A 24,833-nucleotide genomic window follows, 5' to 3' on the forward strand; every position below is an offset into this window, starting at 1 on the left:
TGTTAAAATAGGGCTGGCTAACACATTCCTCATGGTATTTTATCCCCAGTGGGCATGCAACACTCTCGGAGGTTTCGCTCACGTGCTAACGTCAAAACCTGCCAACCAGGCAGAGGCTACGAGCTTCGCTGTAGAATACGAAGTTTGTAAAGGAAGAATAATATGAGCGGGCGCATGATTTCCAAGCAGATTAAGCTTCTCATCGGCACTGCTGCGTCACACAGAAGCGTAGCACTCACTAGATATTTATTGCGTTGTGACGGCGCCCCCTATTACGGAATATCCGTTCTGCAGCTGGACACAAGTTTTCGCACTAAACGCGTCATAGGAATTGCTTGAGCGCCTTCGCATTTTTAAATATTGTAACACTATGCCGTACAACGCTTAGAAAGTGGTTGGAGGCAATAAAAACAATACATGTTTATTTCTGTTGCTCCGCATTGGTAAAAACCAAGAAATAATTGGCTATATATTATTTTCTACTCAAACTGCCAGAGCTATTTATCGCTAGCATTCGTGTTAGCCTTTGCAATAAATTTTTCGTGTTATCCTTTTCATCCCATGTTTTTTGCGAAGACCATATTCTCTCAGTGCGGTACTAAAGCAAAAATATTTGTTTCATCCTGGGTGATTTCACACCAGGTGATAAAATATATTCACAAGGAATGAGCACAGGTTCATTGTCGTGGTTTTCGCCATTTATTTTCCTTCACATTGGGTGTGGTTGTTTCTGTACATACGTTCAATCCAAGGAAGAGGGTGGCGCATTGTCTGGGCATTTTTGCCGCCTTCCGTAGCCAAGTGTGCAGCGACGGAGGTCGCCTTGGACACACCGCATGCAAACACCGTACTCGTGAAGCAAATAATTCATAACCCATATCGGTGAGCTCAGCCCACATTTTATGAACTGAAGAAAGAGTGCTGTTCCACGGAAGATTGAGCTTCCCACGGTGTCCGACGACTGATTGCCGAAAAGGGCAGAGTTGTGCTGCGTCGGTTTTCGCTTACTGATGGAGGGGCCAGCAAGATAGTCTACGACACGTGTAACACAAGGTTTTCTCTAAAGACTTTGATGCATGTTAAATTCGGTCGAAGCAAAAAGCTCAGCCAGCACAGGATTTTGTGGCAGGATTTTGTTCGGTTGTTATTTGCAGCAGAGCCACACACTCCAGCTACAAAAGAGTTCAGGTAGGATGTCGCAATGCTTTGCGGCGCTTTGCACCCGCCGGGACAGTTTTCGGCCAATGCTTTTATTTGTAGTGTGATCACAGAATGGTGCGGTGCTGACCGGTGAAATGAGCTGTACAAATCGCCGAATCGTGTCGGCAGTAGGGAGCCCCGCATGAAGGTAACACTTTTAGACTGCATCTAATGGCGGCTTTGGTGACGCTAAACAACCGGCATTGAATCGAAATGCACGGCTCAGTCGATTTTGTGGCACTCGAAAAGCATGACGGCGGCCTTGGAGCGTCGGTACGTTTCCAGGTAGAATGCCGAGAACCAGACGAAGAAGATGATCCCCTCGGCTACCAGTATCGTTGAGAATGCTCGCACGAAGTTGCCAGCGAAGAACAGCGGCAGGGCGTTGTGTATCATCAGCACCACGAACTGCACCAGCTGAACCTGCGAATGGGCAGCCGACAGGAGTTCACGGCATCAGACAGACGGGAACATGCGCGGACAGCAATGAATGTTAACCAATAAGCCAAATTGAAGGGAGTTATAGCGCTAGTTTGGCAACAAAAGTGGGCATGACAGTTACGCCATCCGGTTTTGACCGCACGCTGTCCGCTTTCTACACTACCAGTGATTATTCGCTCTTCATGTAACACACCTCCGAGCTGCTACTTGAATTTCAAGGCAGACCATCCCGCATCGCGTTTACTACCCGCTCCACAAGCCTCTTATAAAACCACGGAGCTAACACGTTCCGAAGTGGCTTCGCGCCTGTAATACTGCGCAAGCATACGTCAATATGAGAACAACTTTTAACTCCAAGCGGCTTCGCGCATGTAATACTGCGTAAGCATACGTCAATGGGAGAGCAACTTTTAACTTTTCTTGTCACACAAGAAGCAGCGTTACGTGTTTGAAGGTTTGGCTCATCCATCCGCAGCCACAGCCAAGCACGTGTTTGCCTTGCCACTGGCGTTCATCTGAGTATGTAAACTTGACCAGATTTATTGAGCGCAACGCTCCCCACCCGCCCCCACTTAGACCGAGTCGTCATCGTTATGTTATTAAAGTTTCATTCATTCATTCATTCATTTATTCATTCATTCATTCATTCATTCATTCATTCTATACAAATTCGAAAAAACCTAAAGTGCTACCACGTTCTTACAACCATAACCAAGACTGTTTCCGACGATTTGTTCCCCGCACGGGGCACCTTGTAATCTTGGTGAAGCTATTGGCGACACCGCGGACCCCAAGCCCCCAAACATAAGCTGTATCCAGTCGTGGCGATGTGTTTATAGGTGGAGGATGAGAAACCGTGAACGGTGGCCGTCGGAGCCCAGGTCAAGCTCCGACGGATGGCCTACCTGTCTGTACCAGGAAGGGAGCTCCTGGACCTCTCTCGGTTCAGGGTAAAACGAGCGAAGAAAGTACCCCCATGCCCTGCTTTTTCCTAAGCCGTATGGATAAATCAAAACCCCCTCAAAACGTGATCGGTCGCAATGGTTTCCGCAAAAAAGAGAGAGAGAGAGAGAGAAAGGAAAAAATAAGCGAAAACCACGGGGAGCAAGAAAATCCCGAGCGCGTGCCTCGTGGCGACCGCTGATTCCCCGGCTCCCGCAGTGGCTTAAAAAACTGCAGCGCTGTCGTCAAGCCCTACTGGGAATGTAATGATTGGTATGAGGATTACGACGATATCGATGCGTGTGACGATGATTACTACTAGCACCGGGCAAAACGATGACGGAACATGCAAATAAATAATTTCAAACTTGTACAAATACGTGGTGGTGTGTCCTTTACTGCTCACGTATAAAGAAATCGTGAAGCTTCGCTGTGGTTCATGCCTTGCCCGACTTAGTGCAAGCTTCGCCAGTTGCACTGGCGGAAGTCTGGACTGCTAAGGACGACTTTGCATCAGCCATTCGCCACGAAGAAGACGACGACTTCTTCGATGCATACGACGACTACTAGCACCGCAACTATGCAAATAAACAATGATTTACCTATGTGTCCGGCATTGTTCACTACAACTGGTCTGCATTTAAGTCTTGCGCGTGTGTGCATGCTTCCCTTTTTTTTCTTGTTCGGTCGAGAACAATGGCCACTTTAGTAAAGAGTACCGTAAAGTTCCGAGCGAACGCCCACTCCCGAAACATCGCCAACTCCCTTTTAGGGGTAAAATATTCAATTTACCAAAGAACCCCAAAGATTTCGCACCCCCTAAAATCGATGGCTTTAGCTTTAGCGCCGAGGAGTGAACAAAATAAACACGAATCATCTATTCATATGTTGATGCGGTCGCCTATTTGTCCTTTCCGCGCTTGAGCCGAAAGTTTGCCCATCTGGTATTTTTTCTTTATATCTCCGAAGATTTCGTTGGCGGTGCGGCCACTTTTTTCTAGTTTTTTGGACCTGACCCGAAAGATCGCCCACCCAGTATTTTTCACTTGATATCTCTGTACTTTGAGCGGGCGTTGCTTCGGAAGTTTACGATAAATAAATATAATACGCTGGTGTGGTGCCGCTGGGACTCACGCCCAGGTTTTAATGGTATACGTGCACGACGCTCTACAAACTGTGCTATTCTGCCACTTTTTTGTTGCGAGCGGTAGAAGAAAAGTTGACTTTGTTCCTTTCTCTATAGCCCACGCTCACTTGGAAGGCTGGCCCACAATCGGTAACTCTGAGAGGCCAATGTCAACCCGTCACAGAATTCACAGAACTCTCAATTTAAAAAAAACATTTGAAAAGTGCATTCCGCGTGACTCTTGAACGTGATGACACCTCAGTAGAATAGGTGAGCATCAGCCGCGGAGAACTCTAATTCTAAGAAGGCTGTCAAGTGTTCCCATCTGCTTGCTGACGTAGTTCGTGTAGTAGGACCAAGGATGAAAGCGAATAAACAGATACAAACACTCTCTGTCAGCAAAGACGTCTCGTTAGCAGGTATCACCAGGCTTCGCCCTTCAAAGCGCGTACTCGGACGTAAGTGCCCCAGTGAATTTTTTGCTGCGCACCGGAACAAAGGTGAGATGTTATGCGCGAGGGAAGTTTGCTTACCATCATTTTGCGAGCACAAATAAATTTACACCACTTAATCGGTCGATGCGAACACCTGAATAACCACGCAACATTGGGGAATAGTTAATTAATGTGAAAAACGACAAATTCAAACCCCCTGAACTTCATAGACCTGTTTAGCGGTGAAGGTAATTACACTTCACACTGTAAAAGTGCCATAATACCCAAACTGGACATCATACCCATGATCCTTCTAGACTCTGGAAATCGCACAGACGAGTCGGCATATTCATCACGCAGCGCCGTACCGCTTGCAGTGGCACTCTAACACCCAGCCAGTGGCGTTCACCTATGGTATCGCCTGAACAATGACAGTACGGCAACGGCCGTTATCAATTTTCAGGTACCCGTTAATCAGGGCGTGCCCACGCAAGAGGATGGCTGGTGACCGGTAATAATTAAATACGTGATTGCAATCAATCCCTTCATCATCATCATCACCAACAGCCCATCTACAGAAATTCGAAACAGCGCGAAAAGACGGGACAAGGAAACGACGACACAAGGCGCTTGTCCCGTCTTGTCCCGTCTTCCTTGTCCCGTCTTTTCGCGCTGTTTGGAATTTCAGTATGCACCACCAACTAGCCCAAACCACCGTTCTAACCTGTCTACGCCCACTGCAGAACGAAGGCCTCTCCCGTAGACGTGCAATTACCCCGGTCGTGTGCGCACTGCGACGAATTTAGCCATGCAAACTTCTTGATCTCATCTGTTCATCTAACTTTCTGCCGTCCTCTGCCGCGCGTGCTTCTCTGGGGATCCGCTCTGTTACCCTTAATGACCACCAGTTATCTTGCCTTCGCATTACATGCCCGGCCCACGTCCATTTCTTCTTTTTAATTTCTACTAATAGGTCCTTAACACGCGTTTGTTCCCTTTCCCACTCCTCTGTCTGCTTGTCCCTTAATGTTACACCTCTCATCTTCCGTACCATTGCTCGCTCAGTCGTCATCAATTTCAGTTGAACCCTTTTTCTGAGTTTTGAAGTTCCTGCCCTGTAGTTGAGTACCGGTAAGATGGCGCTGTCAATCGCTTAGTCCAGCGATTTTAATTAAGCGTTACGCTTGCAGTCGCACCATGCGCAGATGCTGGCCACCCTCAATTTGTCTTATTTTGTTTTCGGGGCGCCTTCCCGTTACACATTAGGGGAACAGGAAGGGGAACACTTTACCTGGGTTAGATAGCGCTTCCACCACAGGAACGGTTGTGCCCGGGGTCCGAGCGCTGAGAGGAAGTAGTAGGAGTACATGACCAGGTGAACCAGGGTGTTCATGCAGGTGACGAAGATGGTCTGCGCCTGCCCCCCGTACGTCACGCACATCCACATGTTCCACGCGATGATGCAGTGATGGAACACGTGCAGGCCGCTCACCTGCGTGCGCGCCGAAGAGGAGCTTCATAGGCGGCAGGAACGCTTCAAGGGGAGCCCTCACGCCGCGCTCTTTGCTGGGCATTTAGTGGGCTGTCGAACGGCAATAGAGAGTTTTAGCTTACCGTCTGTACTATTTCTTTAGTGTCCACCAAGTGTACCGAGACCCGACTGGGCATGCGCGCGCGGGCATCGCAAGAGGCTACCCCTCAGCGGAACGAATTGCGCGGGCACGCCAAGGGCCGGGCGCCCCGGCAGCGGAACTAAACCACTACGCCGGAACAAATCCGCATATATGCCCCATCGGGTCCCGGTACACTTTTAGGCAAAAATGACTGAAAGTTTGTCTTTCTGGGGGACTGAAGGGCTTTGCACAATGATGACTCCATTTGGGGACTAAACGTGAGTGGATGAACGATTAGTCCGCCACCCGGTTGGTCTGTTCCGAGACTCCTCAAGGACGAACTGCTGAAATGGAGTCGCAGAAAAAGAAACATCACCAGCAGGGATCTAACCACCCACTTCCGCAAGAATAACTAAGAAAATGAATACGCTGCCACTATACCACACCGCAGGACGGAAGTTTCAGTAGAAAACATGTACTGAAGTGTACAACGTGCGGTACTGTGCACAACTCGACAGATTCATTGTAATTAATGTCCGAATTTCTATCCGTGCTAGCGAACGTCCCCCCGATTCGCGGTAGAGATTATTGCCCAGTTCGAGTCTAAGTACAGCCTCACAACCATAGTTTTTTGTCGTACAGTACAATCAACTCGTCGCCTGATTGAGACAGGTGGCTGGGTGGACTCATTTGCTTTCGCTCAAATAATCGCAAAATAAGTACATGGTTAGTGTTCCCTACATATGTTAAGCGCTCTAGGTATCGTATGTGAAAGCATTCGTCTGTGTGAGTGTGAGGACAGGGAAACAGAGCATACTTTCCTGCATGGGCGAAACCAAATTTGGTGCTGCTTAGCCATGAATTCTTTTAGTTAGCGTTGCTACGAAGTCGCGACTGGGAAATGCAGCCGGGTTTCAAAGCAGTTGCAGCAGTGTCATAGCTTTTGTGCTCAAGGCAGTTATGTACCGAGCGCGAAAGATTACTTCACGGGGCTGAGGTGTCGCGAGCATTTTTAATTTTAGTTGTCATCAGCAACTAATAAGTTTTTCTCTTTTGTTAAACATATGCATTTTTTAAGCTTAGAGATCAACGTTTGCAATTGTCACTAATATTTGTCTTATTGTTGACGAGCTTGAAATCTTCCATTGGCTGTTTTTACCTCGCCCGAATCGTATGCAACACAGCGTATTAACATAACCTCACCGAGAAGCGTTTGTCCATCGCGCTTCGCCGCTCCTTGCCATTACCCACCGCTCGATTAACCGTAGGCGCTTTTCTTGTAATCAGCATCGATATTTTCTCCCGTGCACAATGTAAAGGACCCACTGACTGCAATGGTTTGTGTTTTGAAAATCTGAAACTGTCCACAGACATATGCGGGAAATGGCAATGACGACGCCATTACAGGGGATTAAAGGGGCCCTGAAAGGCGTTCTGAGCACACTAAATTGACTAGCGCAATCGTTATATTAGGTCGTCAACATCATCTGTGCCAAGTATTACTCTTTTACGCGCAGCGGAAAGCTCACACTTTTGTTGCAAAGTTTGTCGCTTTTTTCTCACCCTTTCCTTCGTGTTTTTGGACGCCGCCATCTTCACATGTCTACATCATCGATTCCCAGATGTTCGTCATGACCTAGACATCGTGCTATTGGGCGGCTTTTTCACGCACTTCCGGCAAAGAGATGAGTCGTCTGCTCAGCGTCGGCTCGCCGGCCGATCTGCCAGCGGAGTGCCGGAGTGCTTGGACATTTTACGACAAACGAAACAAGTGTAAACAAACGCTTAACCGTTTGTATTGAATGCAACAGGGCCATAACACGACATGAATATTCTCTTACTTGAGTGCGTTCCATAAAGAAAGCGTTGAAGCCCCGTGGCACTTCTTTCTTGCAATCGCAGAGAACGCCCTGAGCCGAATACCCGGGTTTGACGCATACATTTTATTCAACTTCCAAACAACCCAGAGATGCGTTTCGAACGAACACAACGTCACAACATGCGTTGCAAGTCCGAACCGCGATTGACAGACGATGGGTTGCCTCCTCCTGCCCCTCGTAAATTCGGCACTCACCTCGCGCGCGGTTTGCGGGGACGAACAGCAATTGCAGTCACTCAACTCTGGCGCACAAGCCGAGATGGCTTTTAGCCACGCACACTGCACATACGCCATGCGAGGTTGAGTCATACGCCGCTTGAGAAAGATAATCCAGACCATGGGAAGCACTATCCACCCGCAGAAGCACAACGTCGCATTTCATCGCGAAACAAAGGCGTCCACAACACACACACCATCGCCTCCTGTAATGCCAAACGCATCTCGCACTTACATATGGAAGTGAATAGTATGCCTGCAGTGCCCATATGCCGCGAGGTGGGGCCCCAAGCTGAACCGGGATCACGCAACCGTAACTGACTTCTAGAGCGGTTTGTGCTTTGTTTCCAGGGCAACCGATGTTTGAGATTGTCAAAGAAATGGTGCTCTCCAGCGCTAGAAAGCTCAGAGCCGCGGAGGAGCGTGTTTTGCCAACGTTGCCGCTCTCCACCACGCGTCGCCCCAAGCTGAACTGGCGTTTTGTGCACGGGTTCTGTATCGGTTTAAAATGTCTTTTTCACATGCTGCCGCCAGGAATTACCACCGCCACAAAATAAGACCCGGCACCAGCGGGGCCACATCTGATACGGCGCTTTTTGGATAAACAGTGCGCTGTGTATCCAACGGAGCGAGCGCAGGATCCTCCCCGTGCGGCTGCGAGTTCGCCGCCGATAAAGAGTCGCGTGCCGCCTATAGCAAAGTTCTGCAGCAACGTACACCGCGAAAGGGCAAGGCCAGGCCGCCGCACACATGCGGCCAGATTTTTCGTTCGCTTTTCCAGCCTTGAGCGGAGAGCGGGATTCATGGTGTCAACAAAGCTTGCCCGTAGCAGACGGCTGTGTGAGCAGCACAATAGCGGAAGTACGTCACCGCCGAGGAGCGCAGCATCATGGGAGGGAAGGCTCGCTCGCCGTCAACAGCGGAGAGTAAGTAGAAAGGAGGAGGAAACGCGGCGCGACGATAATACGCGGTTTTTGATTTACGATTTCTCAGCTAATACTCATCGCTTCAACAAAATTTTTGCGCGAGGAGATTGCTAATACATTGCTTTATTTGGTTACATCTACATCCACGCATCGGCGGAAGGTATTTCAGGTCCCCTTTAAGGACTCAGCAAAGCGACCAAATACATGTGTTTTGGTTTCCCGTTACTCCTTATGGATCGCAGGGGACGAACGTTTAGTTCGTATTTGTGCACACGGCACACACTCTGCCACAGTTACTTTTCTTCAAGATAAACGGTTACCCGCGAAGACTACCGGCCGTATTGTAGTTCCTATTTTGCTCCCTTTTGCCTAAGAATGTGCGCACGGAACACACGGTACAGACGGTAAGATAAAACTCTCTGAGGACCTGCCTTCCCACCTTGTGCCAGTTTTAGACAATATGTTTCCGGTTTTCAGGCTTCCGTCTGGCAGTTTCTATTAATTCTTCAGCAGCAGGCTTTTAGAGGAGTCCTGTCATTATTTTGCGTTCTAAGGCCAGTTTGAATCACATGCAAGTCGCGCCTGTCGCCACTGCGGTTAAGCTTGCTGGTGAAAATGGCGACGTTCCGCCGGCATAGACACTAGGCTGGCTTGCCGGCTTCGGCATCAGCTTTTTGCGCCAGCGCAGCACCGCTCATGTCATCTGACAACGTACGGGAACATTTGAGGAGTTTTTTTTTTTGTTTCGGAAGTAGTCAAATCCACATACCAGAAGAAAGTCAGAGAGAACTGTAGAGACAAGAAAAGCTCGCCGATTCTTCCCTAGACATGAGAATGCAACAAAGTAGGCCAGATAACGCCCGGAAAACGTGTACTTCGTATCGGATGTGAGCCAGATCCTGTTGTGGTACGAATCAAAACAAGCCGAATCTATTTGCCCAATGGAAGTTTGCTTCTGCCGTGACTGTTCGGACTTTTTCTTGGGTTAACTTTGAATTTTTTCTTATTTTGCTTTTCGGAGCTGGCTTGTCTAGGTTCGGACGAAAAATAGGAATTCGGCGATAGATGTGCCCTCAGACTTCGACGAGAAAGGGAACAGAAGAAGAAGAACTGAACTAAATGCAACTGAGATACTTGAAGCATCCCATCTTCCCTATCCCTACGCAGTAATTTTTTGTATTTTTGTCGTTTTACTTCTAAATTTACCTTTTATTACTTCACTAAATAGCCACCGCCCTCAAGTCCTGGCCAATCTCCCGACCATTTGTGGGCACGACCCATTTCTTTAAGACCAAGAAAAAAAGAAGATATGACCACTCTTCTTGTGAAGCGGCTTGGAAATTATTGGTAATGAAGAGCTCGCTTACGTCTTCTCTTTAGGCATGCCCAAGAAAATGATTCTGCGCCAGGACTCGAAGAGAGCTGCTTATGCTGCCAAGAAGACTCACCTACTCTTCATGTATAGTTCTAGTGTTGTTGAAGCCCCGTCGCATGTGTTAAATTGCTTTTCCTCCAAAACTCCATCGTGCCTTCTTCAAGGTCAGTTTCGATAAAGTTTTTATAAGAATGCCACATCAAATTGGGTGTTTAAAATCTATACGAGCCAAATCCAAATTGTCATCCTAATATTGATTAACTCCGTTGTATAGACCCGCCGCGGTGGCTCAGTGGCTAAGGCGTTGCGCTGCTGAGCACGAGGTCGCGGGTTCGATTCCCGGCCGCGGCGGCCGCTTTCCTGATGGAGGCGAGAAGCAAAAACGCCCGTGTGCACGAGATTTCGGCGCACGTTAAAGATCCCCAGGTGGTCAAAATTAATCCGGAGCCCTTTACTACGGCGCGCCTCATCGCCTGCGTTGCGTCGGCGCGTTAAACCCTACAATCAATCAACTCCGCTGTGTAATACTTAATTACTTGAGGGCGTAAAGTTCCCCTAGCTGGCATGTAAACATGTCGTATAATAACTTTGGTGGCGTTGCATTTATGTACGGCAACAAACTTTCGCTTTTTTTCTCAAATTCTCTTTGGATAGATTTGCCTCGTTTTGAAAAAAACTCGCCATCGGCTTAAAGCGAGATCACAGAACACTCGTCACACTAGTTAGGTCGGCTGCTTCGGGTTACAATCACCGATAATACCAGACTGGGCAGGACAGCCTGATTTCTGCGGACCTTCAGAGGACATTCACCCCTCATAAAAAGGCTCGTACTCACGCGTTCTTTGTATATATACTTGAAAGAGGATGTATATATTTTTTATTATGGTAAATTTTTTTCGGCCTGTGACCGTCATGGTAACTTTGTGGAACCGTACCAAAAACGCCCAGCAGTAGCTTGCTGATAAATTATAATTGGGGGTTTTATATTTAATTACTATATATTTTAAAGCTTCAAAACAAAATAAAAATTCACTATCGCTGTTAAAATTACCCTTAATTCTGCATAGTAGCATGAACGCCAAAAAGAAGCGATACTATTTGGCGAGAGGGTCTTGCCAGTGAACCTGGAATAAAATTTAAAATACCACACGCCCAGTGGTTGAGTCAGGAACGAAAGCGGCTAATACAAAGGAGGGGAGTATGTAGAAATCAAAACGGCAAATCGACCAAAACGGGCAACGCCAGTTACTAGTAGCAAACCTAGTGGCGGTGCTAGAGAGATGTCCCTGCGTGTCTCTAACGCACATTGTGGCGGTTCTTCAGCTCGATTCCCCAGAATGTCTGGGTGAGGAAGGCGCACTCCTTGACCGGGTTTCTTCAGAGCCTCGTATCAACCACAATGAACTGTACCTAAATGTTAGTAACACCTTTTACAATATCTTTCTAATATGTACCTGTTTTTCTAGAATCAACATTGGCCTCTCTTATACGTGTCACTCGTTCTCCCCGACGCCCTTGTTCGCCAAAACATCAAAACTTCTCAAAAAACGTTTTACCCTCACCTGTCCGAACTTCTTCCTGAGCACGAAGAAGAAGGTCTCGGTGAACTCAAAGATTCGGAACATGTAGTACCACCAGGACAGGCTGACCAGACGCAGCGTGGCCGGCCGCATCGTCGAGTCGACCTCCTGTAGGAGCAGGCTGTAGCCGTTTTCGATGAACGCTAGCCGCACGAACTCCACCAGAAAGAAGGCGCAGTTGAGCACCATGAATAGGTTGTACCCTAGCACCAACCAGCGTATGTTGAAAGGCTGGCGGTCCTTCATGGCGCGCGGGCCGGCTACCTTGACACCATACACGTACAGCGCAAGCAGTGCGACGAGGGACGGCAGGTGGCCCGTCAGGAACCAGCCCTGTGACCGGACGTCGGGCTCGGGGAACCACCGCTCGCCGAGCACGGAGAAGCGTGGCAGCATCGCTTCGGAGTTTGCGCAGGGCCTGCGGGATAACAATGGACACGACGTCGGAAATGTCTTGAAAATAATGCAGTAGCGAGGCCTATACTTCACCCAAGCGACAAAATAAATACGGCAGAGTATTCATTTCGCCGGTACTGTGCTCGATTGATTGATTATGGAGTTTAACGCGCGAACGCTTCACGGGCGATGAGGCGCGCCGTGGTGGAGGTGTCCGGATTATTTTTGACCACCTGGGGATGTTTAACGTGCACCGAAATCTCCAACACACGGGCGTTTTTACTTTTCGCCGCCATCAGAAGCGGCCGCGGCAGCCGGGAATCGAACCCACGTTTTCGTGCTTAGCAGCAGAAGCCGGTATTTTCGCTCTGTTTTTTAATGATAAGACACAAAGCAGTGGTGACATTTTAAATTGTTCAGCGTACATACAAGAGTTGTCGGCACCGTAGGTATTTGTACATGTAACGTGGATACAATGGTTATGAATTTCGATCGCTGAAATGAAAAGGAAACAAGCAAAACTGTGACGGTAAAGGACAACACAAGAGTTGAAGCTTGGGTTGGTTGGTTGATAACTTTGAAACACAGTAAAAACTGGCTATTCCAACTTGAATGGTTCGATTTCATGAATAATTTTAACGGAATTCGGTCTCAAATAGTTGTAGATAAAGTCTGTTCTGTGCCTTCTTTTTCTCTGCGTTTAGTCAGTTTATGATCTTTGTAGTAAGATGGCTCGATACCAACCTGCCCAGTTTTCTGTTCTGAAATTTACCTCTACTTCCGTGGGCTGCTTTACGTGTTCTAATATAAACCTAGATAACCCCGTCGTATTCGCGACGCTAACCTCCGTCTGCATTTGCACGTCCCGCCCGGCCTTTTGGTATTTGTACGTGTGACGTGGCCATCCGCATAAGCCTGAGGGCCACACTAGATACCTCGCATCTGGTTGCATACTTCGCTCGGAGTGGTGGCAGCAAGCCAGATTCATGAAAGACCACCTTGAGATTTTCTGCACCCACCCGGCCATGGGCAGCATCGACTCTACTGGGAGTGGTGCTCAACGGCCGCTCAGCTGAGTTTACGTCGAACACACTTAAATTGACACGGGCAAGAAGAAGGGAGTCGTCTGCGTCTGAGGGTACAGTGGTCGTCTTGGGAGACGTCGCGGTGCCTGACTGTCACCGTCGTGTGCTGCAACCAGGTCCAAAGGTTACCTGCTGTCTAGGATTGTGGCTGGTGCTGCTACAGAGGGAGCTGTGGGTCAGTGTGTCTAGTACTATGTTACCGGCTTCACAGGGATGCCAAGTTGGCCGGTTCAACCGGGGCGCTCACAGACCCTGGCGAATTTTTTTTTGAGATTCCATTGCTTCTAATTGTATGAAAGAAGAAGGATGCATTGCTCTTTTACATGGTTGGGTGCTTTCCAGAAAAACTTCGCCTGCTGTTGAAAAAAGCGTTTATAACTAGTAAGGCAAAGCCCAATGATGTGAAAGAACGTGTAATTGCGGTATTGTATTGAAGTAGTCTGGATAGCCTAAGTGTGGAGGTGAAAGCTGCCAAAACTAAGCAGTGTGTTCTTTTCGACAAAGACCCATGAGTCTAGACTCCCTTTAGGACCATTGCGACCAAAAGCAACACTAGCCAATATTAACTTCCGGGCATCGTCAGAAGCACCTCTTGTCTTTGATTATTGCTCACCCTTTCCGTATTCCTGGTTGTGACAAAGCTCCACACAGCGTCTGTCCCGTAGCTCCTTAACCTCTGTGTTTCGTTGGTTTAGCGCTGTTTGCGGTAAGATGAGCTTCATGTAATAAAGCCTTCTCGAAAGACCAGTCAACCTGATCTTTCCTACATTCGCATACAGGCAGCGTCACTCCCGCATTTCTTCTCCAGTGACGGAGCAAACAACAGCGGCTGCAGGAAGCTTCGACATCAGATGCATTATCACCCGAGTATTCTATTCTTTAGTACAACCTTTGACAAGCGTCGCCAACAAAAGATGTTTAGCACTAATCTTGCATTAAATAATTGACTAACCCACGTACCGTCAAGCCCGGTTATAGCGAACTGTAATATGCGCCGCGATTAGTACGATATATCCAATGATTTGATATAGCCGAACCCGTCTATAACGAATATACGCGCAACCCCCCCCCCCTTCCGCCATTCCCACATAACGAAACGAACACATAAAGGATGCTATTACCTTACACAAAACACTCAAGTTGCATGCAATAAAGCTCCTTTCCGCCTTAACTGCCTACTTCGCAAAGAAAGGGGTGATTTTTGTTTTCACTTTCGTTTTGGCGGCACTAACTAGCACCACATTCTCTGCACAAGACACCATTTGCACCAGCTCAAATACGTGTCCTTCAATATCGAAGCAATATTGGCGGCGAACATCGGCTGGTAAAAGTGCTTCATGAATCATCGGACAGCTTTACGTTGTTACATCCTCAGTTTCTTCAGTGCTTTCAACAGCACCAGCTACCACGACATCGGTGGCGGTGTGTGCGCTCGGGGGGCTCACAGTGACGGCAACATCGTCGTCAACACTCAGGAAATCCTCTGACACCCCTTTCCGCACAACATCAGGAACGTTGGCGAGCTCTTCCAGCAGTTCGTCGATGATGCCGTCTTGGTCCGGACTCGCTGGCTCGATGGGCACTGTCGTGAATTCCGTGCGTCGGAAAAAGTTACGGAAGGTGTCGGGCGTCACGTCGGACGCTTGCCACCTTTTGCAGGTGAGAAATGTAGTATCGAGTTATTTTCCCGACAGGTCGTATTTGATTTCTCTGCTGCGAAATTCTCTCCGGCGTTGTGAGTTTTTTGGATGGGGAAAAACGCTTGAAAGGGAGCTACTAGCAAGAATCCTGAAAGCATCCGGCTACATCCTGAAAAGAATGTTACAGGCGCGAAGGACATGTGTCAGCCTTTATCGGCGATTTACAAGTTTAGACACTATTTTAGGACAGAAATCAGTGAACCGAAAGGGTCTGTATCGTTTTGTACTGACGTATGTAATGCTGTTAAAACTGCCGCCGGAGAACTACAAAAATTGAGACAAGAGATGAATCAATTTCCAAAAAAAAAACAAAGAGGTAAAACTGAGCATGACGGGCTGACAAACGAATGCGAAGAGCTTTGAACGATACAGATGCCTTAATATTGAGAATAAAGGCATGCCGACTGACAACGACCCGTTGACCGTCATCCAGCAAATCGAAGCGAGTGGTGGAGTCAATGATAAAAGCCCCCGCACGAGGCACCTTGAGTAATCTTGGTGACGGTACTGGCGATACCGCGGACCCCGAGCCCCCAAACATAAGCTGGATCCAACCGTGGCGATGTGTTTATAGGTGGAGGGTTAGAAACCACGAACGGTGGCCGTCGGAGTCCAGGTCAAGCTCCGGCGGATGGGCTCCCTGTCTGTTCACCAGGCAGGGAGCTCCGGGACCTCTTTGACTACCAGGGTAAGGTCAAAGAAGAAAGTACCCCCGTCTCCCTGCTTTTTCCTATGTTATATGGATAAATCAAACCCCCCCCCCCAGACGTGATCGGCCTCGAAAAGGGGCCGCACCGAAGTTTCCTTTCCATCCCTTCCAACAATCCACAATCCGAAACCTGACAACTGTCCTCGATTCTTGGTTATCGAGGCAGTTGACAAAACAAACCCTGTTTCTTCCATGTCCGTATTCTTGATCACTAAGTTCCTGGAAGGCATCCTCGGAAAATCGTTCGATGCTAAGAAACTCGTACCTATGAAGTCCTAGTCAATGTCAAGACGCAGCAACAAGCCACTAACCTCCTGTTGCAAACCTGCATGGCAGATCTGGCCATCAGAGTCACTCCCCATCGTAGCCTCAACAGCTCTCAGGGTGTGATCTCGGAGACCGATTTGTTAAATGAGACCGAAGCTGATCTGTTGGAAGGCCTGAAAGATCAGGGTGTAACTGCAGTGAGGCGTATCACCATCAGACGAGACAATAAGGGAATCCCCACGAAGCATATAATCTTGACATTCAACAAATCAAAACTTCCTGCGCACATCAATGCTGGCTTCATTAGGTGTGGTGTACGTCCGTACATACCTAACCCGCGCCGCTGCTACAAGTGCCAGCGATTCGGTCACGCTACAAATTCTTGTCGCGGCAAAACGACCTGCGCGAAATGCGCCGCACATGACCACCCTACTGAAAACTGTGACTCTACTACCTTCACCTGTGCAAACTGTCAGGGGCCGCACGCTGCATGGACCCGCAGCTGTGAAAAGTTTCAATTAGAAAAGAAAATCATTAACATCAAGGTCACTGAAAACATCACCTTCCCAGAGGCGCGGAAGAGGTTCGCCTCCTTCCCTCTGGGCAGGTACGCCGACGCAGCTCGCCGGGGGGCGGAGCGGCGTCTGGTTTCGGCGGGGACCCAGTACCGCGAGTCGGACTTCGTCCCGCCTCCGCCCCCCCCCCCCCCCCCAGGGTTGCCCCAGGCAGCCCAACCAGCCTCCGCACCGCTCGCTCACCCAGCAGCGGCTGTGGTGGCAACAACGTCTGTTGGGGATGCCGCTGCATCCACTGCTTCCTCTCCACCGGCCCAAAGCACACGCAATGGCACGGAGATGGAGACGGAGGTAGTCGCAGCGACCCCCTCCCCCGCCTCACTGCCTGTTCCACCTGTGGTGCTCCCCACGCCTTCGGCACTGGCACCGCAGGCAAGGAACACCCGAAAGAGTACCATGTCAAGGGGGCCCAGTCCGTTGGGCCCCCTTGCCTTCAGATGACGACATGGACGTCGAGCCCTTCCGGCTTTCATAGCAACGCAAGGAACGGGCTCCGACGTCCAGGTCACTAGAGAAAGCAAAAAAGCCCCTCCCAAGAGTGCAAGCCCCGAAAGACCCTACATAAATAATCACACTCCAGTAGCTCTAACACATCATAATGGGAAGAGAAAACATAGTTCAATGGAACTGCAGAGGCCTTCTGAATAATCTTGACGACCTGCATGAGATTCTGCATGCCAACCAGCCAAGTTTAATGTGTGTCCAGGAAACACATCTTAATTCCAAACACACAAATTTCCTGAATAGTTACCTGGTATACAGGAAAGACAGGGATGGCTGCACACACTCTTCTGGCGGTGTGGCCATAATCGGCCGCAAATCCTTAGCATGCCACCCTGTCACCTTGAACACCGTCCTTGAGGCTGTAGCAATACGCTTAATATTTAATAGGTTGATAACGGTATGCTCCATATACATTCCTCCTGATGTTACACTTTTGAGCTCTGACTTCGAGGCACTGGTTGACCAGCTGCCCGAACCGTACATTCTAACAGGCGACCTTAATGCTCACAATTCTCTTTGGGGCTCTTCTCGTACGGATGCCCGGGGTCGCCTGATAGAAAGGTTTCTTACATCCTCTGGAGCATGCCTTTTCAACAACAAACAGCCTACATACCATAACATAGGTCACAACACATACTCATGTCTTGACTTGGCTATTGGCTCCGCAGTTCTCTTTCCTCTTCTCGAGTGGGGTGTGGGAACTGACCCATATGGCAGTGACCACTTGCCCACCTCACTTACATATATAGGTAAAGGCCCAAGCAGTTCATCTTCCCATAATAGGTTCAATGAAGCACGAGCTAACTGGAATACATTTACAGAGACATCCAAACTACACCACACATCCATAGGACACCTACACGGTGAAGAAGCTACCCAACTCCTCACGGCGCACATCCTCGACGCGGCCGAGAAGTCCATTCCCCATGTCTCTGGTGCCCCGCGCAACCAGCGGAGGCCGTGGTGGAATGAGGACTGGAGGTGGGCGCGAGAGGCCCAGAACAAGGCGTGGGGTATCCTTCGTTGGTACCCCACGTCGGGAAACCTCCTCTTGTTCAAACGGGCCAAGGCATTAGGAAAACGTGTGCGCCGTGAGGCAAAACGAGAGAGTTGGCGTACATTCATAACATCAATAAACTCCTACACAGACACACGGAAAGTATGGACTCGTATACGCAAACTCAAAGGACAACAGACACACAGCCTGCCCCTGGTCAGTACAACGGGGGACACTCTGGAAGACCAGGCTGACACACTCGCACAACACTTCCAACACGTGTCCAGTTCAGCACACTACACGAACACTTTCCTGAAACATAAAGCCTCTTGTGAAAAGAAGTCCCTACAGGACAACAACAAATCACAGACTTCTTACAACTCCCTGTTTTCACTACATGAGCTGAGGGCTGCTCTGAGCACGTGTAAACCCTCAGCTCCAGGCCCAGACAACATTACATATACAATGATACAGAACTTACACACAGACACTCTTGTAACACTTCTTCACCTTTTCAACAAGATATGGCTTTCGGGGCACATTCCAAAGTCTTGGAGGGATGCCATAGTTGTAGCATTCTTGAAAGAAGGGAAGGACCCTTCTTCTCCCGCTAGCTATCGACCCATTGCCCTGACCAGCTGCCTGTGCAAGCTTCTCGAGAAGATGATAAACCGGAGGCTCGTGTACTTTTTGGAGTATAAAGGCCTTCTCGAGAGCTGCCAGGCAGGCTTCAGTGCGGGGCGATCCACGAATCATCAACTTGTGGCACTAGAGTCATATATTAAGGATGCCTTCATTTACAAACAGTTCTGTTTAACTGTGTTTTTCGACCTAGAAAAGGCCTATGACACCGCTTGGCGTTATGGGATCCTTACTGACCTGAAGTCATTCGGTGTTTCTGGTAATATGTTTAACACCCTTGCTAGCTATTTGTCGGAGAGAACCTTTCGCGTCAGAGTTGGTTCGGCTCTGTCAAAGGTACACTTGCAAGAAAATGGCGTGCCGCAAGGCGGAGTTCTAAGCTGCACTCTCTTCATAGTAAAAATGAACTCCCTTGGGAAGGCACTGCCGCCTACAATTTCTTACTCCGTGTATGTAGATGACGTGCAGATATCTTTTAAATCATGTAATATGTCCATCTGCGAACGTCAAGTCCAGCTCGGCGTCAAGAAGGTTGGCGGCTGGGCAGACAAGAATGGTTTTAAAATTAATCCCGGAAAGAGCTCTTGTGTTGTATTCTCCAGGAAGGGTGGGGTCCACCCGGACCCAGACATCACTCTTGCGAATGTGCCAATTCCTGTGAACAAGGAGCACAAGTTTTTAGGCATTTTATTCGATGAAAAACTTACATTCATTCCTCATGTCAAACAGCTCAAATGTAAATGCCTAAAGGCAATGAATATTCTTAAGGTTCTCTCACATCAATCTTATGGGGCCGACAAACAACTCCTGCTGCGCCTGTACACAGCGTTGGTGGGATCCCGGCTCGACTACGGCAGTGTCGTGTATGGGTCGGCGACAAAGACCGCCCTGAGAATGCTCGACCCAGTGCTGCATCTTGGCCTTCGCCTCTCATGCGGCGCTTTCCGCACTAGCCCTGTCGAAAGCCTTTATGTCGAGTGCGACAAGTGGTGTCTAGGGCATCAGCGGGAGTGTGTTGACCTGCTGTATGCATCTAAGATTGTGTCCCTTACCAACCATCCTTTTAATCCCATCATGAACAATACATCAAACTTGCAACTCTTTTTAAACAGGCCATCTATTTCCTTACCTTTCTCTCTCAGAGTTAGGGAGGAGGCTTCTGCACTCACGGTCCCTCTTTCAGACACGCACAAGACACCGATCCATAATTTAATTCCACCATGGCATCTACATCCTATATCATGCGACCTATCATTCACATTAGTAGAAAAAAATAGGGTACCCAGGAGTGCAATTCTGTAGCACTTCCTGTTCCTGCAGGACAAGTACAGGTGCGCAGAATTCTATAGCGACGCGTCGAAAACTGGTTTTACTGTGTCTTGTGCAGCGCACGGACCAAATTTTACCGTAACTAAGACAATGAATTTTCATAGCAGTATTTACACGGCAGAAGCCTAAGGCATTTTACTCGTTTCAAACCACATCCTCGAACATAAGATTCCAAAGTCCATCGTCTACACAGATTCTCTAAGCGTTGTGCAGGCATTGTCATCAGGAAGGTCGTCAAAAAACTATGTAATCAATGTTCTTTTAAAGGTCATAATGACTGCATATGCTTCAGATTTAGAAATAACCATATGCTGGGTACCAGGTCACTGTGGGATCCCTGGCAATGAGACCGCTGATCAAATGGCTAGTGCTGCTGCTCTCATGACCACAGTTGACATAACAACAGTACCTTACACCGACCTAAAGACACACATCAGACGACAGCTTCGTAACACATGGCAACTACACTGGAGTCAACAGACAGACAACAAACTACACGTAACAAAACCACAACTGGGACGCTACATAACTGACTCACACAACAGATACACTGAAGTTGCCCTGGCTAGGCTGCGGATAGGTCACACACATGCCACGCACTCCCACCTGCTCACTGGAACTTCGGGACCCACGTGTAGCAGGTGTGGAAAGGGCCTATCCGTAGTCCACATACTAATCACATGCAGAGCACTTGACACAATACGACACAAACATTTCCCTGAATTATACAGACGACACATTCCTTTGCACCCATCATATTTTTAGCCGACGAACCAATGTTTTCTAGTCAGCGTGTTTTTAAGTTTTTAGCTGAGGTGAACTTTCTGCAGCTCTTGTCATATCATGTGTAATCATCCTGGCCCTATACACCAGCCATCTCCATTGTCTTGTTTTGCATCACTTTATTGTCTTTTAGTCACATGTTCTAGTATTTACGGTCTCATCACAATTCAGTAACTACTTTTTGGCGCTCTTTGCCCATAGTCGGCCTTGCGCCAATAAAACCGAACTATCATCAATGATAATAGCACGGACATCGGCACGTGTCACTGGGCGCCCACGGAAAACTCAGATGCAAAGAACATAATTTGTGGTTTGTTCACCCCAGGAAGCTTTACAGCATTTTGTCGAAATGCAGAAAGAAGAAATATACACCTCTGATCGGGGCATTAAAAAACAAAAGGTCCAGTATGTAAATGAGCACCTGGCTCACTCACCGGACCTTTGCTGTCTGAGACGATCAAAAAGGAAGTGGGACGGAAATTATTTTGCGCAGCTACTGGCAGAGTGCTATTACGCAAAGACCAAACAGTGAAAAACGTCAAAATTTCCAGCCATGCCGACGTCGACAAAATCGCGCAAACTTGGGTTTAACATGAGAATACAACGCTATAGCCATGCGGCGGCGAACGCAGAAGTGGTGGCTACTACAGCAGCGAGGAATTTAACCGTGAATTCTGCAGCCGTGAAATTTCACTTTCACTCGTTCATACGACTATCATTAGTATAAAAAACAAAATGGATGAGCTTAGCCTTTTTGTTGAATCATTTATTTTCCACTGTGACATCCTCGCCTTTTCAGAAACGTGGTTTACAAGTCCTCTTAGCGCGCCACATTTGAATGGCTATCGTTACGAGCACCTGTGTCAAAAAAGCAAAACAGGTGGTGGTCTCTTCCTTTATTTATGGAAGAACTGGCTTTTGATGTGCTGCATGAAGCTTTCTTTATTTCGACAGGTGTGGAAAGTTTAGCGCTTCGGGTAACGACACTGACAGCGCTACTACTTAACCCCCCCCCCTCTTCCTCCCAAGGACGAACAAGCAACATTTTACAGTTTTTCGAGTTGTCCTTCTCGTCTTCAATATGTATAAAAATGTTCTTGCGTTTTCTTGGGTGACATAATATTGATCTGGGCCGTAATGGTATCTATGCTACAGAATTGAATGCTCTGTTTAACTACGCACGTGCTATTCTACGGGACATACGTGCAACGAATAGGCATCCACAAGAATATCGCGGTGTTTTTCTATCCTGCGACCCGAGCTATCATTTACGAATATTTTTTAACAGTGAAGCTGTTTAGCGAATCGTTAGAGTTTGGTGGAAAAAAAATCCGAGCGCACGTGAGCGCATGCCGAGCGGTGATCGCGCGGTAGTTAAAAAAGAAACAAGAAAATGCGGAGCACTCGTGTGTGCGCGGCTCGTGGCGACCGCGCAACGTCCCAAGCGCATGTCTGTGAAGCCAAGCCTACTACTCCCTTAGCAAAATTGTTCAAAATTGGCCCCCAGAAACCTCCACCGTTCGCCGTAATCGCGGCAACACTTGCTCGGAATGAGGACACGTCATAGCGTACGCCCCTCCAAGGTGATGTCCAATGATTAGCACTTCTACAAAAATGAAGGAAGCTCACACTTGTAGCAACAATGATGGATTAAAGGCTGTTGCGGTGGCGAAAAAGAAGCAAATCGGCTGCAATCGTGGTCTTAAACCTCCGTGATGTTCGTGAATGTTGCGTAGAGCTTCGCTAACTTCAAGTCTTACGCGTTAGTGTAAGCATCCTTTATTTTTATTTTTTGCTAGGGAAAAGTATTCCCTTTCAAACAATGGAATTTTGCAAACCATGGTTGGCCGCTCTCCTTTACGTCCGAATAAAAACGAAAAACCATTTATACCATAATTTTTTTTACTAGGGCGATGCTGATTTGTTTACAAAATACAAAAATACCGAGTTTTGTTGACATGGGCTAATTAAAGAGTGAAGGAACGATATTTCTGCAGTAGGTTTGAATGTACTCAGGGAGTTGACAACTACACTCGATGGTACGAGTGTATATGGGAAGGCTGAAGCCAATGCTATGATGCCCATTTTGCGAATTCATCTTCCAGCTGGAACGATAACGAGGATGCTGAAACTACGACACCTGTCACATTTATTTTCGAGGCACTTTTTAAGGCCTGCTGATTTTGTCAAGGTAAACTGAATATTTTAAGGCCTACTGATTCTGTCGATATATAATCTCTGATCAGAAAGCTGAAACGAAATGTTACAGCAGGAATTGATGGCGTCGGGCCGTCCGAGATGAAGAGAATAGTACCGTTTATTTCCAATTTTCTGGCATATATGACAAACTTTAACTTAAGCAATGATGTTTTCGCAAAAAATTAAAAGCTTCACAACTCACTCCTATATATAAAGGTGGAGATCTAGAAAGTCCATTAAATTAGCTCCCACTTTTAGTGCTGGCAGCGCCATCTAAAAGCTCTGAGCGTGTTACTTTAGGCGGGCTTGCTTCTTCCTTGGATTGACGCGGTGTAATAACGGACAGCGATTACGCTTTCGAAAAGGGCGGTCAACTGAGAAGGCTTTGCTTCTTGTCAACGCGACAATAACAGCTTACAATGAAAATCAAAAGCACACCCTTGCACTGTTTTTGGACACCAAGAAAGTCGTTGTATCCGTAAAACATAACCTTCTGCTTAAAATGGCTGTTTATGGCGCTTGTGGAATTGCCTATAAACTTGTTTTGTTCTCTTTGCATCATAATTACCAAACTGAATGTTTATGGTACATCGTCCGAAAGATTGGGTGTCCCCGATGACTAGAGTACACGACCGCTTCTCTTCCTTAAATATATAAACGACATTGTTTCGATATCTCATTCAGCACAACTCAGAATGTATGCAGATAACAGCAATATTTTTTCCCGTCAAATAATATGTACTTGAAACTATCGTTAACGATTTCATGCGATGGCTGTGAAATTGGCTAACAGACAACAAACACGTTTAAATTACAAATAAATGCCCTAGAAAAACGTGCATTATATTTCCCCTTCTGAATAAACCACTAAGCACCAATACGTTGTGTTCAATAACCAGCTTCTTGAAAGTATTTGAGAGGAAAATTTTTCGGCGTGAGCTTCCAGGAGGAATTATCATAGAAAGCACATTTTGAACACTTATGGAGAGAATTGGCTGGAACAGCTTGCGGTCTGTACAAGATAACGACGTATATTCCACTGTGACTGAAAAAACTTCTTTGCCAGTCTCTGTTTGGTAGAACCTGTGCTATTTATTATTAGTCTGAAGAACAGCGACGTCAGGAAATTAGAATAAATTAATTGTACTTGAGAAGAAAGTACTTAGATGTCTCAAAAACTATCACGAAAGCTACCACAAACTGCCAGCTCCTCCGCCGTTCTTGAAACACGACATATTAAAAGCCGACCAGCTTGATTATTTTAGCCTGCTTCAGCACATACAACAAAACAAGGTGTACATGTGGGGCATAGATGATGATTCGCGTTATTCAACACGAGAAAAAAAGGCGGGGATGCGAAAGAGGGGGCTAAATTACGGGAAGCATACAACCGCCCACAAAACACTTTTTGTACCTAATAAACTAGATGGCAGCATATATTTCGCGCCATCAGTCAGGGCATGAAAACAGGATATTAAAAATGTGTGACGTCACTATCTTTGCACTACGCCAACTGACACTGCCTATCATTTTCTGTTTACTGGATCTGGCCGACATTGCTCTTGTTCTTTTTTTTGTTTTTGTAAATGGTGTTACCGTCCAGAGTAAAATGTGGCTCACGTTTGTATGATTATACGATGGAGCATGCGGATATGCGTGTGGTGTTGGTGTACCTCTGATGCTTTTATGTAAGTTGCAAAACTTGCTTCATATTATGTTCTGAACTTGCTCGTATGTATTGTTGATGTAGTTTTTCTTGATGTTCGTTCACTAGAGATATTCGGTAATAGTCGGGAGGCGACCTGAGCCGGGAGGCGGCGGACGCGGCTGGGATGGAGTGTAATCGGGAATTATATCTTTTAACATGCGATTTAAGGTCATAAAACAGTCGCTTTTACAAACGCATACCCACAGT

General features: G+C 47.5%; 1 protein-coding gene across 2 annotated transcripts in view; it reads right to left on the reverse strand.

The window, feature by feature from the left end:
* Nucleotides 1–567: 567 nt before the first annotated feature.
* The window catches only part of LOC144173678 (very long chain fatty acid elongase AAEL008004-like), a 69,621-nt gene continuing 45,355 nt past the window's right edge, over nt 568–24,833 (reverse strand). For both annotated transcript variants that reach the window (XM_077702003.1, XM_077702002.1), the window contains 3 exons: nt 11,715–12,150; nt 5,435–5,635; nt 568–1,623 (listed from right to left, as the gene is read on the reverse strand). In XM_077702003.1, the coding sequence (XP_077558129.1) occupies nt 1,423–1,623; nt 5,435–5,635; nt 11,715–12,128 (816 nt within the window). In that variant the 5' untranslated portion in view covers nt 12,129–12,150 and the 3' untranslated portion in view covers nt 568–1,422. The remainder of the gene's footprint in view (nt 1,624–5,434; nt 5,636–11,714; nt 12,151–24,833) is intronic.

Source organism: Haemaphysalis longicornis, unplaced genomic scaffold, assembly GCF_048455015.1.
Source record: "Haemaphysalis longicornis isolate Haplotype H1 unplaced genomic scaffold, Haemaphysalis longicornis Haplotype H1 scaffold_3, whole genome shotgun sequence".
In the NCBI taxonomy this organism is placed as follows: Eukaryota; Metazoa; Arthropoda; class Arachnida; order Ixodida; family Ixodidae; genus Haemaphysalis; species Haemaphysalis longicornis.